An 18,127-nucleotide genomic window follows, 5' to 3' on the forward strand; every position below is an offset into this window, starting at 1 on the left:
CATGCCCACCATCACCACCAAAACTACCTGAATGATGTCAAAGGCGGACCCTCACTCTCAGTCAGACCAATTTCTGCCAATAAACTGCTTTTTAGCTGAGCTGCTAGATCATGTGCAGAAGGTCCAGGCTTTGAGTTTTCTACTTCTTCTGCAGGTGCATTTTCTTCTACGGTTTCTTTCTGTCGGTTCTGCATGCTCATTACATTCTTCAAGTTAGCAGCGTATGACATTTTGGTTGGCAGAACCTACAAGAAACAAACGAGTCATTAAGGACTATAAAAATGGCCCATTTCCCTATGTACTTTATGTAATGTAACACTAAGACAACAAATGATGTAAATGTAAAAACACTTCATATAGATTTTTATCAGCAGTCCATGCTGCACTCCAGAGGGTCTACACCAACCCTGAAAGCCAAGTCAGGGCTTAACTCTGACCTCTTATCTCAGAACACATACAATTCTGGGCAGTGGTCCCTTGTGGAAACATGTATTTTCCGTACGTCAAAAGGCGGCACGAATGGGTTAATGCATTCCTGCTGACCCAGAAGAAGAGCACCAACTGGCAATACAATTAGAGACAAGAAATTAACACCCCTGCACACCTGAATGAAGCCTATAAGAACCTAATGAGACCACAGACACTTGTATTTTTTTTTCCTCCTCACTCACGGAGGAAGAAGTTAGAGACAAGACCTCTCATACCTGACACTTCAGGGTCCTTGAAAAAGATTAAGGCCAGCCACATACCGGATGCAATCTCCGGTCCCTCAGTCATGCCTCCGGCTGCACGATCTAAGCCTGCGGCGGAAAAAAACATTTTACCACCTCCTGGGACCCGCTATCTCCTATATTGGGCTAAGTACTGCGGCTGGTGTGGGGAGGCGTGGTTTCAGCAGAGCGTGTTCTTCTGGCTTTTCTAGCACCGCTAGGAGGAATAGCGGTGATGCAGAGGGACTCCAACATGGAGCCGGGTCCGGACGCCGAGGGAGTCTGTGCTCATGCGCCTGCACTGTGTCCGGCGCTGGCTGGATGTGAGTAACAGCGTGCTTTATTATTTGGCAGGTTTCTGCCAGGGCTGCGCTCAGCCTAGGCAGCAGATCCTTCAGCCGATATAAGGTTTGGTGAGGATTCCTTTTTCCCTCTATGGCCTCATCTAGTTTTTGGTTTGTGTTAATGTGGCGGGATCTTCTGTGTTTTTTTCTATAGATGTCGCATCACCGCGGGAAAGCCAAAAGAAAGAACAGTCATAATGTGTATACAGTGTGTCAACAGCCATTGCCAGAAACCTGGAACAAAGCATCTGTGAACCTTGTCTTAATCCATCTGAGATACAACCCAGTGCCTTCCTGGGATGGCTTAAAGGGCAAATGCTTTATTACTTTCTGCAAGTACTTGGAAAGATTTTGCCTTCTCACCCAATACTATCGGAGTGGTTCAAGAAAGCCGGTCTAAACCGGAAAAGACAACGGATGCTGGGGCCAGATTCAAACTACTTATAGATTGGACCCTAAGGTGTACTCCGAGTGGGAAGATCTGCCAAAACTAGATTTGGCAGCGGCGAGACTGGCGAAGAAATCTTTATTTCCATCAGACGAGCCTTCAAGGCTGTCAGATCCCTTAGAGATCCCTTCTGAGTTTCTATGCAATGCACCTATTGATGTTTTAAAGTTTTCATCAAGAGCCCTAGCATTGTCTAATGCTACCAGATGTGTGCTTTGAATTAAGCAGTGGGGAGGTGATCTCTTCAAAATTTCGTTTCGTTAGCCTTCCTTTTAAATCCTCCGCTATGTTTGGGCCCCAATTAAAAGAAATATTAAAATCCTTTAATGAGGAAAAGGATGCAGAATTTCTGCTACAGAAAAAGAAGCTTACTAGAGCTTTTTATGGAAGGCCCAGAAATTCTCCAAAAAGGAATTATTCCTTTCATTCAAACAGAATGACCGACTACAAGAGAAAATTGGAAGCCTCCGCCTCATGTAAGAAAAAGCCTTTCCTCAAAAACAAGGAATTATGACGCCATCAGCAGTTTCCTTGTGTAGGGGGAAGGTAAAAATTATTTGCAAAATCTGGCAAAGGACATCGGATGCTTGGGTTATGGACATCACCCCCAGAGGTTACTCACAAGAACAAAAGACCTTTCCTCCAGAAAGGTTCTTGCTCAACAGAACTTCCAATCCAGTGGTAAACGACCGGGTGGATCAGTTTATTCGGAAGCAAGCTCTGGAAGAGGTTCCTCCAGAAGAACAGTTCAAGGGTCTATATTCTACAATTTTTGCGGTTCCCAAAGCCTCAGGGGATTGGAGGTTGGTGATCGATCTATCCTACCTGAACAGTTTTTTCGTTAAAAAGAAGTTCTGCATGGAGTCCATTCTTTCAGGGGTCTTGAACATAGGAGACTTCCTAGCATCTATAAATCTCCAAGACGCATATCTGCACATTCCTATCCTTCAGGCACACAGGAAGTTTCTCAGGATTGCGGTTCTGGTCCATCACAAAATTCAACACCTACAGTTCACTTGTCTACCATTTGGCATAACATCAGCTCCACGGGTGTTCACCAAGGTGGTGGTTTTGACTGGAGCTGTCCGTCTCCAAGGAATCTGTGTGACACCCTACCTGGACGATTGGCTTCAGAGCTCAGTGCCAAGATCTGTCAGTTCGTCACCTCAACATCACACTCCAGTTTCTTCACAATCACGGTTTCTAGTGAATGTCAAGAAGTCCTGCCTCAAGCCTCCAACGGTAATATCTTACCTAGGATTTACAATAGATTGTCTTCAGATGAAGCTATTCCTCTCTCATCACAGAGTGCTCAGTCAGAGGACGACAATGCTCTGCTGCATCGCCACGAATGCTCGATAAGACAAGCGACGAGGGCTCTCTGAATGTTAACCACCTCGTTGGAAGCAGGAAGCAGTACCATGGGCAAGAGCTCATTTCAGGAGGTTGAAAGATTATAGCCTGAAGAACTGGGAAAGATCACAGCAGTCTCTGGATACAGTCATCAAGATTCCTGTTTACTTGAAGATAGATCTGAAGTGGTGGTTGCATCCGAACAGGTTTCTTCAGGGCAAGACTCTTTGGAATCTGACTCCAGTAGTCCTCTCAACGGATGCCTCAGGCTCGGGTTGGGGTGCCCATGTAGAGGAGGCATGGGTACAAAAGGTTGTGGACTTCAAAGGAATTGGACATGTCTTCGAATCTGAAAGAACTCACGGCCATCAGGAAAGCTCTCTTCCACTTCAAGCCAAAGATTCAGCACAAGCCTGTTCAAATTCAGTCAGACAACTTACCATCAGTATTCTACCTCATCAAGCAAGGCGTGACAAGGAGCCGGTTGATGCAGAAAGAATGTGTTCACATCATGTTTTGGGCAGGGGAAAATCTCCTGTCTATCTCGGCAGTCCACATCAGAGGATCAGAAAACACCAGGGTAGACTCATCAATCCGGGAGAATGGGAGCTCAATCCGAGAATCTTCAAGTCCTTGACGATCAGATGGGGGATGCCAGACTTTGATGCCATGCCAAATCAACGAAACCAAAAACTTCCACAGTTCTGTTCTCTGTCAAGGACAGGGAATCCGGTGGTGGACGGCCTGTCGATCAGCTGGAGGAGGTTTTTTGTTTAATGTTTTCCCCCCCGACTCCCCTAATTTCCGAGTGAGCTGCAGAAAATTTGGCACGAGGTGACAGCCCTGGTGATACTCCCGTTATGGCCCAGAAGGGTTATGTTTCCTCTCACATTGTTATCGTGCGGAAACTTCCAGACCAGAAGGATCTCCTCCTTCAGTCAAGGATGCTGCATCCAGAACTCCAAAGACTTCAGTTGACGGTTTGGAATATGAACGAAGAATACTGACAGATCAAGGCCTGTCTCGAGAGGTGAAAACTACTCTACTGGCATCCAGGAAGCAGTCAACTCTAAAGGTTTACAAAAGCATTTGGTCCTTGTATTCAGCCTGGTGTGTAAATAATTATTTTTCAATGGAGGATGTGTCTGTACTACAGTTTCTACAGGAAGGCTTCCAAAAGGGTCTGAAGCCAAATACACTGAAGGTTCAGTTGACTGCCATTAATTCAAATGTTAATGGTGTATTTTCCAAAATGGCTTTGGTCTCAAGATTCTTTAAAGCTATTAACAAGCTTCGGCCAACTTTTCATAATCCTATGCCTACATGGGATCTTACTTTGGTTTTGGGCAGACTGTGTTGTCACCCATTTGAGCCTATGGAAGATTCATCATGGAAATAACTAAGTGTCTGTTCCTGGCGGCAATAATGTCAGCCAGAAGACTGAGTGAGTTACAAGCGGTTTCTTCAAAAGATCCTTATCTCAGGATTTTGCCGGATGCTGTAATTTTAAGAACCATACCAGGTTTATTACTGAAGGTTTCTACTATGGCAAACATCAATCAGGAAATTTTATTACCCGTACTCAAGCAGGGATAGAGTGATGACATTCATCTCCTGGACATCAAAAGATTCATTGTTATTTATTTGAAAAGAACAGCTGCCTTTAGGCAATTAGAAGCACTGTTTCTGCAGTTTCAAGGTCCAAAGAGGACGAAAGGCCAGTAAACCCTCCCTGGCAAGGTGGATTAGGGATACCATTAAGCATTGTTATACCCTGGAAGGCAAAGGATCTCCTCTGTCGTCAAGGGCACATTCTACTAGATCTATGGCTGAATCTTGGGAAGAAGAGAGATTTTTTATACTTGCCGTAAAATCTCTCTCTCGAAGGATCCATTGGGGGACACAGACCTTGGGTATATGCTGCTGTCTCTAGGAGGCTTAACACTATGGGAACCAAAAAGTCGGCCCCTCCCAGCAGGATATACCCGCCTCCAGGCCACTGAGCTAATCAGTTTTAGTCCCAGAGCAATAGGAGGAGACAGACAGGTCAAAGGAAAAAACCATGAACTGTCCGAGAATCAGAAGAAAAATGGCCTAGGTGGCCTAGGAAGCAGGCTGTCTCTTTCGACGACCTTCCGTAAGGACGAAAAAGGAATCGCACTGACGAAAGGAAGAGGTGACAGAAAGATAAGTCCGAACAGCCCGTACCACATCTCATCCCAGGGAGCGCTTGCTCCACAAATTGGAAGGAGCAGGACAAAAGGACAATGTCCTCGTTGAGATGAAAAGCTGAAACGACCTTAGGTAAGGACGGATCTGGCCGGAAAACAACCTTGTCCTGATGAATTATCAGGAAAGGAGAACGGCAGGAGAGAGCTGCCAGTTCAGATACTCTCCTAATGGAAGTAATAGCTATAAGAAAAGCCACCTTCCAGGATAGGAGGCGAAGGGGAACCTCCCTAAGAGGCTCAAAAGGTGCGTCATGGAGAGCGCCTAGAACTAATTTCAAGTCCCAAGGGGGAGAAGGGGACCGGTAAGGGGGAACAGCGTGTGCCACGCCCTGAAGGAAGGTCCTGGGAACAGAAAAGGTAACTGGAGAAAGGTCAGAGTTTCACACCAACGAAAGTAAGCCCGCCAGATACGGTGATACATTTTCGCAGAGAAGGGCTTGCGAGCCCTGAGCATGGTGCGAATTACCGGGGAAGAGAAGCCGCGGGCCCTTAGAACCGCAGTCTCAACCGCCACGCCGTCAAATGCAGTGTAAATTGGGGTGGCAAAGGGGATTCTGTGACAGTAGGTCTGGACGAAGTGGAAGACGGAACGGTACGAAGCCCTCGTCGGCGTACCATGCCCTTCGGGGCCAGTCTGGAGCCACCAGAATGGCGGGGACTCCTTCCGCAATTGAGCTTCCTCAGAACCCTGGGAAGGAGGGGGAGGGAACAGATAGGGCAGGACAAAGCCCGACCACGGAATTACTAGGGCATCCACGGCTAGAGCCAGGGGGTCCCTGGACTTTGACACAAATGTCGGAATTCTCCGGTTGCGTCGAGACATGAAGAGATCCATGTCTGGGGTCCCCCAGAGGTTGCAGATCTGTGCAAACACCTCCGGAAGAGGAGACCACTCTCCGGGGGGTCGGCTGAGGACCGACTGAGGAAATCCGCTTCCCAGTTGAGCACTCCCGGAAAGTGAATCGCCGAAATGGCCAGAACTTCTTGTTCCGCCCAGAGGAGGATCTTTGTCACCTCGGACATGGCAGATGAGCTGCGAGTGCCGCCCTGCCGATTGGCGTTGTCCGACTGGACACGGTGGCCCTGAAGGAAGGGAGAGGAAGGGAGAGACAGAGAGAGAGAGACTGTCCCACCGGGCAAGAATCGCCAGCTGAAGAGGACAATGAAACTGGGCAAAGGGTACGGCCTCCATGGCTGCCACCATCCAACCCACGACTTCCATGCAAGAACGGATAGAGACCGGGGATGGTATCCGGAGGGAGCAGATTCCCGACAAGAGGGCCAGACGTTTGTCAGGCGGGAGGCGAATCCGAGCAGAGGCAGAGTCGAACTGAAGCCCCAAGACGACCAGAGACTGGGTGGGGGAGAGAACAGACTTTTCTCGGTTGACCATCCACCCGAAGCGACATAAGGTCTGTAGAGTGAGGGTTACATTCTCCAGAGCCTGGGCTCTGGTGGAAGCCTTAATGAGGAGGTCGTTCAAGTAAGGAATCACCGAGACACCCCTCAACCGTAGTAGGGCTATGACGAGTGTCATGACCTTGGTAAAGACCCGCGGAGCAGTGGCCAGACCGAAGGGGAGGGCCACAAATTGAAAATGACCTTCCGGAACCGCAAAGCGGGAGACTGGCGGGTCCACCGAAGGAGGGGAAGACCACTTTGAGATGAGGTCCTTGGCGAAAGGATACCGTGCCTGAACCTTCTTTGCTTCCTGAAACCTCTTGTCAGTATGCCTCCAGGCGGATTACAGCATCCAACATCTTGGGTGCTGGATGGGCACGGTGAAAGGATACTTCTGGAACTAAGTCCGAAGATCCTGGGTCCTCTAGATGGAAGGTGTCTCTTATGGCCAAAACCAATGAGTTCACCGTGTCAGCCATATCCGATCGGTCCTCTGAATCAGATGCCGAATCGGAGACTTCATCCGCAATTTCTCCAGGAGAATGGGAGCGTGTTGAGGCGGCCCTGGATGAGGGAGAGGCTGACCTGGTACGCGGGTCTGGGGAGCCAGAGCGGCGACCATGAGAGCGTCCTCTGGAAGAGAGACGCCTGCAACCTGCTGGAGCAGGGGAGCGATTCCTCAGAGAGGAGCGTCCATGCCTGCCAGAAGACTCAAGGGAAGACCCTGAAGAAACACCCAGATGACGCTTGCGAGTTCGGTCAGCATAGGGGGAAGGGGATCGGGTTCCTCTGGAGGGCCAGTGAGGAAACCCAGGCTGGAGGGACGGCCGAACCCACAGGGTCTGGAGGGACATCCTGTACAGAAACGACCAGGGGGTCTGGGGGAGCAGTGGGGCAGGCAGAGCAAGTTTGTTCAGAAGAACCAGACATTTTAGAGTTAAAAGCCTTACAAGTGTAATAAGTAAAAAGAAAACAGTCTCACCCAAGTCTGTGTCCCTTAACCAGGCAGCTGCTGGGGAGAACTCCTGTGAGCTAGCTGAAAACTTGGACCAAGGAGCAGGGGAGGCGGGCCGGGCTAGAATAAGGGCACACTGATTGGATGAGAAACTCCTCTCTCTGCGCAAGCAAAGCACTTATAGGAGAGAGTTTTTGCGCCGGAGAAAAGTGAAAGGCGGTGGGCGGAGCTAAACCGCACGTACTGTGAAGCCCCTGTAATGGCGCCCGCTCCTGGCCCCGAGCACACATGCAAAGGTCGGGAGTGGGCGGAGATAACCCGCCGGCAGTTTCCCGGCTGACGGCGGCCAGCGCACACACGCAGCCGCCGAAGAGAAAGTAAAAGCGCTGCTGCCGCTGAAGCCGGCAGCCGCGCACATAGTGATCCCTGGCCCGAAGTGCAGGGAAAATCTCCACACAGAAGCACCACTGTCATCCCCCAAAATGAATAAAGAGCCCCTTTCCATAAAAAAAGGGGGGCTCCATATAGAGAATAAGGAGGGAACAATACCCTCCAGGCAGACCCCCAAAAACTAGCATAAGAGTGGTCACAAGTCAGGGGTCTCCAGAGGTTGCAAGGGCTCATCCAGGACCTGTAGAGAGAGGGAGATATACTCACCTTGTCTGAAGAACCTACCTCATGGAGTCTTCAGTCAGCATTGTCACCTGCAGCAAGCCAAGCTCATAGCGAGGCGAACAGGGAGGTAGGGGGACCCGGACCCATGAGGTACAACCCCAAGCGCTGACCGTTGGCGAGAGGGGGTTAATAGTACATCCAAGATGCCTGCCACCTCTCGCAATGGGGAAACAGTGAACCGCAGTTCCTGAGTCCCCACCTGAAAACAGAAAAAGAAATAAAAGAACTAACACATTCCCTAACTAGGAAAATAAAAAAGACCTGGTCTGAGGAGAATCCCAGACCAGTGTCTATCCTCCTTAGACACTAAACTGAAACTTTTTGGTTACCATAGTGTCAAGCCTCCTAGAGACAGCAGCATATACCCAAGATCTGTGTCCCCCAATGGAGCCGATAGAGAAATATCATGTGGCCATGGGCCAAATCTGCAGAGCTGCAACTTGGGCTTCTCTAAACACCTTCATTAAGCATTATCGATTGGATCTTGCTTCATCCGAAGGATCAGCCTTTGGCTTGAGCATACTCCGAGGTGCCATGAGTCTGATGAACCCATCCTTTGTTATTTTTTGCATCGCTGTGCAAGTCTCATTCGTGCCGCCTTTTGACATACAGGAAGTAGAAAATTAAGGCGGCAAAAGTATACCCCCCCAATGTTATATTGCTGCATACTATACACATGTCTGTGGTCTCATTAGGTTCTTATAGGCTTCATTCAGGTGTGCAGGGGGTGTTAAAGGGGTATTCCAGGCCAAAACTTTTTTTTATATATCAACTGGCTCCGGAAAGTTAAACAGATTTGTAAATTACTTCTATTAAAAAAATCTTAATCCTTCCCATACTTAGCTTCTGAAGTTGAGTTGCTGTTTTCTGTCTAACTGCTTTCTCATGACTCACGTCCCAGGATCTGTGCAGCTCCTATGGGGTTATTTTCCCATCATGCACAGCTCCTGGGACGTGACATCATCATTGTGCAGTTAGACAGAAAACTTCAGAAGCTAATAACTATTGGAAGGATTAAGATTTTTAATAGAAGTATTTACAAATCTGTTTAACTTTCCGGAGCCAGTTGATATATATATATATATATATATATATATATATATATATATATATATAAAAAAAGTTTTTGCCTGGAATACCCCTTTAATTACTTGTCTCTAATTGTATTGCTAGTTGTTGCTCTTCTTCTGGGTCAGCAGGAATGCATTAACCCGTTCGTGGTGCCTTTAGACTTCGGGAAAAGAAAATTTCAGGTAAGAAAAATGTTTTACGTTCTTAATCTGTACACAGTGCCGCCTCCTGAATGTAATCCCCTATCAACCCTTCCTTTGGTCAGCATCACAATCAGCAGGAGTTCACTGCTTATGCGATGTAACCCTTTTCCTTGCTGCTGTAACTCCCTGCTGCTGCAGTAGAGTAATTGCTAAGAAAGGACTGCTTTTTTCATTTAAAGACTTCCTCGCTGTGATCAAGCCACCGTTTGTTTCCTTTCAGCTTACATAGCACCTGGATCAATAAGCAGTGCACTTTCTTCAGAACTATGTCATGGCAGAGAAGAAGAGGGCTTGTGAGTAGGCTCTGTTCTGTTATTGGTAATAGAAATTAGAGATAGAAAGTGCTGACATACTGCCCAGCTCTGGTCTCACCCTCTAAAATGGAGAGTATGAGAAACAGGTATGCAACATGGAGTGAGCTCGCAGGGGTTTAACCCCTTAAGGACCCAGGGTTTTTCCGTTTTTGCATTTTCGTTTTTTCCTCCTTACCTTTAAAAAATAACTATCAAATTATTTTGCACCTAAAAATCCATATGATGGCTTATTTTTTGCGCCACCAATTCTACTTTGTAATGATGTCCGTAATTTTACCCAAAAATCTACGGCGAAACGGGAAAAAAAATTATTGTGAGACAAAATTGGAAAAAAACGCCATTTTGTAACTTTTGGGGGCTTCCGTTTCTACAGTGACACCTTCTCTTTATTATGTAGGTGCATACGATTAAAATGATAACCTACTTCTATAGGTTTGATTTGGTTGTACTTCTGGAAAAAAATCAACTACATGCAGGAAAATTTATGTTTAAAATTGTCCTCTTCTGACCCCTATAACTTAAATTTTTCCGCGTTGCATTGATAGGACTTATTGAAAAGTGACCAAAAATGCACTATTCTGGACTTCGGATTTTTTTTTGCGCGTACGCCATTGACCGTGCGGTTTAGTTAAAGAAATATTTTTAGAATTCGGACATTTCCGCACGCGGCGATACCACATGTTTATTTTTATTTACACTTTTTTTCATGGGAAAAGGGGGGTGATTCAAACTATTAGGGAAGGTGTTAAATTATCTTTATTCACTTTTTTTTGCAGTGTTATAACTCCCATAGGGGACTATAACACTACACACACTGATATTTTACATTGATCACTGGTTTCTCATAAGAAACCACTGATCGATGATTCTGCCGCTTGACTGCCCATGCCTGGATCTCAGGCACTGAGCAGTCATTCGGCGATAGGACACCAGAAGACAAGGTAGGAGACCCTCTTCATGTCTTTCAGCTGTTCGGGAAGCCGCGATTTTGCAGCGGCGATCCCGAACAGCTCCCTGAGCTAACCGGCATGGTTTTACTTTCACTTTAGACGTGGCGTGCAACTTTGAACACAGCGTCTAAAGGGTTAATAGCGTGCGGCACCGCGATCAGTGCTGCGGGCTATTAGCCATGGGTCCCGACCGTTGTTAGAGGCCGGGCCCGAGCTGCTATGAGGCCCCGTGTTATAGAACGGGAGCGCACTCATGACGTATCGGTACGTCATGGGTCCTTAAGAGGTTAAAAACCTCAGTGGTAGCAATAAAATCACCTTTGTCACCACTTTGAAGAGATAAAGGAGTACTAGTATCCCCTATCTACAAGGACAAGTGCCAGATCATGAGGAAGGTCCTGTGTATGGACCGGTGGGATTGATAAGGCCTTCGTGCACTGTCTTTAGGCATGTTGGAGATCCTAGAGTACAGCACTTGTATCTCCAGCGGCCATAGACAGTAAATGAACAGATAGAGCCTGGAACTCCTCCTGGAGATCAACTGCAGAAACTTACCCCTATTCTGTAGATATGTTATGATAGATAGGATATGTTTTAAAGTACTGGAGAACCTTTTTAATGTAAAATAAACCAAAAGAGGTTTGGAAAATTATTTTATAGTACAGGTACACCTTAGAAAATAAAAAAAACACATAGGATACTGTGAGGTTCACTTACAGTACATTATGCAGAACATGTCTACTTAGAGGAATGGATTCTGTGCAGCAATAGCTGGCGCCTGTTCTGTCTTACCTCCAGGCAGTTTCTGTCTACTGTCACTTCTATTAAGCATTTTCCACTATTAGCTGAAGAGGAATAGAGACCCTGACTTGGGCGGCCAAACAAGTCTTCTTTCCGAGCATTGGGCTGTACATGAAAACAGTTGGCATTAAAATCAGTGATATTCAGAAGTATTGTGCAAACTTAAAATTAATAAATTTAACATTTTTGCTCCATTAAGTAGGGAAAAAAAAAAGGTGTGATCTGTAGTAACAAGATTTCAGATCACAAACACAAGTTAAAGGGGTACTTTCCTGGCCAGCATTTGGAAGTAAATGTTCCAAATGCTGTTTTCGCGCTGTGAGGGTCGACCACGCCCCTCATGATGTCACAGCCACACCCCCTCAATGCAAGTCTATGGGAGGGGGTGTGACGGCAGTCACTCCCCCTCCCATAGACTTGCATTGAGGGAGCATGGCCGACTCGCAGAGCGAAAACAGCATTCGGAACATTTGCTTCCGAATGCTGGCTAGTGGAGTACCCCTTTAAAAGTGTGCGAATGTATCAAGCCCATCTGTAGAAAAACATAAAACTTCCCCGTGACTAAACAGATGCGACACAGGATAAGCTTACTACATAATTTACAAGGCTTGTTTATCATGCAGGGTAAATTAAACACAAAACATAAAAAATGTAAACATAAGTTCTGATCACATTAGTCATGTACTAGAAATGTACCTATTCACATTTAAAGGGGTACTCTAGTTGGAAATTTTTTTTCTCTTAGTATACTACAGAGGAAGTTGTGTAGCTCTTTTCAGTCTGACCACAGTGTTCTCTGCTGCCACCTCTGCCTATGTCAGGAACTGTCCAGAGTAGGAGCAGTTCTCCATATAGAACCTCTACTGCTTCAGACAGTTCCAGACATATACAGAGGTGGCAGCAGAGAGCACTGTGGTCAGATTGGAAAGAACTACACAGAACCTGTGGAGCATACAGCAGCTGATAAGTACTGGAAAGATAAATATTTTTATATAGAATTAATTTACATATCTGTATAACTTTCTGGCACCAGTTGATTTGAAAACATTTGTTTTCCACAGGGGTACCCATTTATCATCAAAAAGGAGATTTTTTTGTACTCGCCATAAAATTTCTCTTTCTCGTAGCCTTCATTGGGGGACACCGATACTATTAGGTATATGCTCTTGCCACTAGGAGGCGCTGACACTAGTGGGGGAAAAAAAAAAAATAGTCTGCTCCTCCCTGGCAGGATATACCCACCCACTGGAAGTGAGGTAATCAGTTGTGTCACAAAGCAGTAGGAGAAGCCAACACAGAAATTTGAAGAACCCTAGAAAAGAATCCCAGAGACAAAACCCAAGAACCGGAAAAGATGATCCAGACCAAAAATGAAGAAATGGGTGGGTGCGGTGTCCCCCAATGAAGGCTGCGAGAAAGATTTTACAGTGAGTACAAAAAAAAAAAATCTCCTTTTCTCGGTTACTCTTCACTGAGGGACACCCATACTATTGGGACGTAGAAAAGCAGTCGCCTAGGGTGGGAATAACAACCACCAGAGAAGGGGAGACAGTCCGGACACTGACGAGACCCTGGGCCAAGAGGCAATAGAGACCCAGAAACTGAGTGTCCGCAAGGTCCCACCGTCCATGGAGATGGACGGACACCAAGGAAGGGATTGTCCGTTGTAGAGACTCAAACCTATGGTCCACATAGAGGGACAAGGAGGGCTGCCAAGAAGTCTACCACCATAACCATCCTGGAAAGAGAAAAACCGAATTCAAAAACCAGAAAACAGAACCGGACAGAGGCCAGCCCTGCTGGAAAACAAAAGTAGAAGGGGCCGAACACGGGAACCCCAGCCTAGAGAACCAACCTATTCAAGAAAACATGGTGCAAAAATGCCAGGGAGAGCAGCCACGCCTGAGCAGAAGGCAAGCATAGTGAAGGTGGAGACCAGAACCTCTGGGAGGGGGGGGAGGAAGAGAGGGGGGAAACTGGCTCTAGAAAGGCACGATGCATAAGATCGATGACCGAAATTGAAAAGCTGCAGGCTCCAAAACCAAAGTCCCAGGGGAAAGCCACGAGCACCCGGGCGGAAGCTGACAGAGTTTGACAGTGTCAGAACAGCAGTAAAAAACGTGACAAGGAAAGAAAGTCCACGTTAATGGCGAATTGGCCCGACTGGCGTAATCTGGCAGATGGGAGTGTGCCAGAGCCAGGCTGCAATAGCTGTCAGTAAGCACACAGACAGAGCTGGTACAAAGCTCTTCTAAATGCTCTCAGCAAACAAAAGGGTACAGCCAGGTACCCCACCTATGTAGGGGGAAAGAGGAGATGACTCCATGTCAGCAGTAGAAGCGCTCCGCTAAACAGTCCCCCAGTGGAGGGGAAAACAAGGGGTGGTGAGAGGAAACTCAGGTACTGACCATGCTGAGCTTCCTGATCCCCATACCTCCTGCAGAAGGAGATAGCCAATTACGAAAGGTACTGTAGGAATAGGGCACAAAGCCTTGCGGCAACGGGTCAAAGTACTGGGAGAACACAGCAACCCCGGGGGAAACCTAACGAGGTATGGAGGAGCCATTTGTGTCCCCGGAGGGATCTGAATCCTGGACACTGGTGCTGGGTACAGAGAATGCAAGTAAGAAGCGCACACAGTAACTTACAGCGTGGGAGGAACCCTTTGGGGTAAAACCCTGGTCCCTGTGAAAAGAGAGGAGGGGACCGACAGTGCATCAACAGAGCCAATCTGGTTGCTGACTAAGGCAGCAGAGCAGGCGACTGAGCCACCTTGCACTGGAATCCAGGAAAGATACCTGGAGGCATAGGGGGACTGTGCAACAGACTGTGTCCCCCCTATCAGGCCCCATGCCAGAACAGATGTTTTCAACTGCAGCAGACCTGTACAAGTTCACAGAAAGACCCGAGGTACACCCAACCGAAAAGGAGGGGAGGTGGGCTCTATACGTGCAGAGTGTCTGTAGCATACGTAGGGACACAGAACATGGTTACCACACGATAGTAGTGGGGCACCAAGACAGCAGCCACGAAGAAAACGCAGAGATCCAAAGTGACGGCGGTATGGAAAACATGCGCAACATCTAATGGTGTGACATAACCATGCACGTAGCAGACCAAGATAGGGGAACAGAGAGTGCTGCTATAGCTGCAAAGGTACATGTAATCTGAAGGAAACGCCCGCACCCCGTCTACCAATGGTGATACACACCAGGAATGCTGTCGTAGACGCAAGAGGTGAAGGATGCATGTGGTGCAGGAAACCATGCAGAACCAGAACGACTTACAGGTATAAGGAAGAAAGAATATCCAATGAAACCAGTGTCACATTTTCGGAACCTCACAATGAAAGTGGTGACCTGGTGGATTAGTAACCTATGCAGAGTCTGGCTAATGGGCATAGGGACCATGGAACACACCAAGATACTGCATTCAGAACCACACACTGAAATTGTGTTACCAGCCGTCAGACCTGAGAGCGGCAGGCATGTGAAGAGGGACCTGGTGGAGAGGGACCTGGTAGAGTAGGGAACCCTGTGAACCATAATATGGTGTAGGGCCCATGGAATGACCTGGGCTCCACATTCAGAACCTCACCTTGGCAGTGGATTTCTTAACTTCTGCCAAGGTGCGGGATGTATGGTAGGCGACCCGACGCAGTAGGAAACCATACAGACCACCATCTGGCTGACTGGCATAGGTTCCTTGAATGTGCAGGGTCACTCCTTCGAATCCCCCCACATAAAGTGGGGTACTGGAGTACGGCCGATCTGATGGTCGACCTGGTGGTGTAGGAGACTATACAGACGAATGTCTGGCTGACAGGCATCAGTCCCTAGTACCTGCAGGGACCCTGTCCCCCACCAGCAGGGAGGTAGGAAACACTCCAGCCCTGCACGCGGCAGACCTGTAATAAGAGACCAACAGCAGCGGAAACCGTGCCCACCAAAGTCTAGCTCAACGAGGACACCTCCAGGCGCTGGCCGGTGACGATAATGGGACAACAGCACCGATAGGGGGAGCACTGTGTCCCTTTGTTGCATGCAGGAGGGCCGGGAGGCCTAGGAGCCATGGATAGTATCCACACCATCCAGGAGATCAAGGGAGGCAGAGGAACCTAACTATACATAATAAACTAGAAAATAATAAAACAAGAGACAAGGTCTGGGGAGCTTCCAGATCTGTGTCTTGCCTCCTACTGACACTAGATAAAACTGATTACCTCACTTCCAGTGGGTGGGTATATCCTGCCAGGGAGGAGCAGACTTTTCCTCGTGGCAAGAGCATATAACCAATAGTATCATGTCCCTCAATGAAGAGCCACCGAGAAAAGTGAGATTTCAGAACAAAAATTCTTACCTGTAAGAGATGTGGCTGGTCAGCCAGGGGAATGGCTTCTGCAAGCGGAACCTCAAAAGGATTTGGTGGAATGCAACCAAGGAACGTCATCGAATCTGAACGTCGGAAAAATGGGTGGTTCTGGCCAGTTTCCGCAGGAAGTGTGTCATCGTCCTTGTCGTTCAAAGTAGAGCCTAAAAAATACATACAACCTTCATTATGGGCAAATTCTTATAATTTCCCCAAGTGGAAAAGGAAGTGAACAGACATCAGATCAGCCTACTTTTTCTTAAGTACTCGTCGATACCAATTACCAATATTTTTCAGTGTCCTGTGAAAGTTTTTTTTTCCTTTAATGGGAAAAAAGGGTGTTTTTTTTGTTTTTATAAGAGAAAAGGACTTTATATAATAAAAAAAATATATATATATATATATATATTATATAAAGTCCTTTCTCTTATAAAAACAAAAAAAAAAACACCCTTTTTTCCCCATTAACCTCTTCAGGACCCATGACGTATGCATAAGTCATCACACCCTGGGTCTTAAGGACCCATGACGTATGCATACGTCATGTCTTTTCCTGGTCTCTGCCGCTCACCTGGCGGAGATCGGAAGCGGATCCCTGCTGAAATCCTTCAGCAGGGATCCAGGGCAAACGCCGAGGGGGGCCATGTATGCCCCCATGTCGGCGATCGCCGCAAATCGCAAGGGAATTCGCCCTTGCGATCTGCGGCGATACCGGGCTGATCGGGTCTCTGTGACAGCCGGGATCATGCGAAATTACCCCAGACAGCCAGGACCATGCTAAAGTATAGGAGCGAGGTGGCAAACCTGCCACCTCCTCCGATCCCCTGCGATCTGTCGGTTAGTTAACCGACCAATCGCAGGAAGGGGGGGGGGGGGGTTACTTCCTCCCGTCCTGCCCGGCCCCTTGAAGTCCGGAGAGGACGGGAGGAAGACCGGAGGACGCGGCGGGGGACGGGGGAGTGCTGGGGACCGGCCCCGGTACTTACCTCGTCCCTGAATACCCGGATCCCTGCGAGGAAGATGGCGGCGGCGGCGACAGGTGAGTAGATCTTCAGCCGCGGTCGGGCCCTTTACAGCAATGCACGTCGCCGTAAAGAGACATGCATTGCTGTATTGGGACCCTATATACTACAACTCCCAGCATGCCCAGACAGCCCTTGGCATCTGGGCATGCTGGGAGTTGCAGTTTTGCAACATCTGGAGGTCCACAGTTTGGAGACCACTGTGCCCTTCCAGATGTTGCAAAACTACACATTCTCAGCATGCCCTTACTGTCCAGGCATGCTGGGAGTTGTAGTTCTGTAACATCTGGCCCTTCAGATGTTGCAGAACTACAACTCCCAGCATGCCTTGACAGTTTTGGCATACTGGGAGTTGTAGTTTTGCAACATCTGGAAGGGCACAGATTGGGAACCACTGTATTAGTGGTCTGCAAACTGTAGTCCTCCAGATGTTGCAAACTACAACTCCAAGCATGCTGGGAGTTGTAGTTCGGCAACATCTGGCTCTAAAGATGTTGCCGAACTACTACCAGCATGCCTGAGAATGTTTGGGAGTTGTGGTTTTGCAACAACTGGAGGCACACTGGTTGGGAAACATTGTCTGTTTCCTAACTCAGTGTTTCCCAACCCGTGTGCCTCCAGCTGTTGCAAAACTATAACTACCAGCATGCACTGATAGATTTTGCATGCTGGGAGTTGTAGGTTTGCAACAGCTGGAGGTCCCCCCCTTGTGAATGTACAGGGTACATTCACATGGGCAGGGGGCTTACAGTGAGTATCAGGCTGCAAGTTTGCGATGCAGCAAATTTTGCGCGGCAGCTCAAACTCGCAGCGGGAAAATCGCTGTAACCCCCCCTGCCCGTGTGACTGTACCCTAAAAACGCTACACTACACTAACACAAAATAAAAAGTAAAAAACACTACATATACACATACCCCTACACAGCCCCCCTCCCCAATAAAAATGAAAAACGTCTGGTACGCCACTGTTTTCAAAATGGAGCCTCCAGCAGTTGCAAAACAACAACTCCCAGTATTGCCGGACAGCCGTTGACTGTCCAAGCATGCTGGGAGTTTTGCTGCAGCTGGAGGCACCCTGTTTGGGAATCACTGGCGTAGAATACCCCTATGTCCACCCCAATGCAAATCCCTAATTCAGGCCTCAACTGCGCATGGCGCTCTCACTTCGGAGCCCTGTCGTATTTCAAGGCAACAGTTTAGGGTCACATATGGGGTATCGCCGTACTCGGGAGAAATTGCCTTACAAATTTTGGGGGCTTTTTCTCTTTTCACCCCTTATGA

General features: G+C 47.8%; 1 protein-coding gene across 10 annotated transcripts in view; it reads right to left on the reverse strand.

Moving 5' to 3' along the window:
• Positions 1-18,127, reverse strand: part of UBR5 (ubiquitin protein ligase E3 component n-recognin 5) — a 159,266-nt gene that overhangs the window by 21,005 nt on the left and 120,134 nt on the right. For all 10 annotated transcript variants that reach the window (XM_056522529.1, XM_056522522.1, XM_056522527.1 and 7 more), the window contains 3 exons: positions 15,816-15,988; positions 11,448-11,561; positions 28-245 (listed from right to left, as the gene is read on the reverse strand). In XM_056522529.1, coding sequence (XP_056378504.1) covers positions 28-245; positions 11,448-11,561; positions 15,816-15,988 — 505 coding nt within the window. The remainder of the gene's footprint in view (positions 1-27; positions 246-11,447; positions 11,562-15,815; positions 15,989-18,127) is intronic.

The sequence above is a fragment of the Hyla sarda genome, chromosome 5 (genome assembly GCF_029499605.1).
Source record: "Hyla sarda isolate aHylSar1 chromosome 5, aHylSar1.hap1, whole genome shotgun sequence".
NCBI classification, from domain to species: Eukaryota; Metazoa; Chordata; class Amphibia; order Anura; family Hylidae; genus Hyla; species Hyla sarda.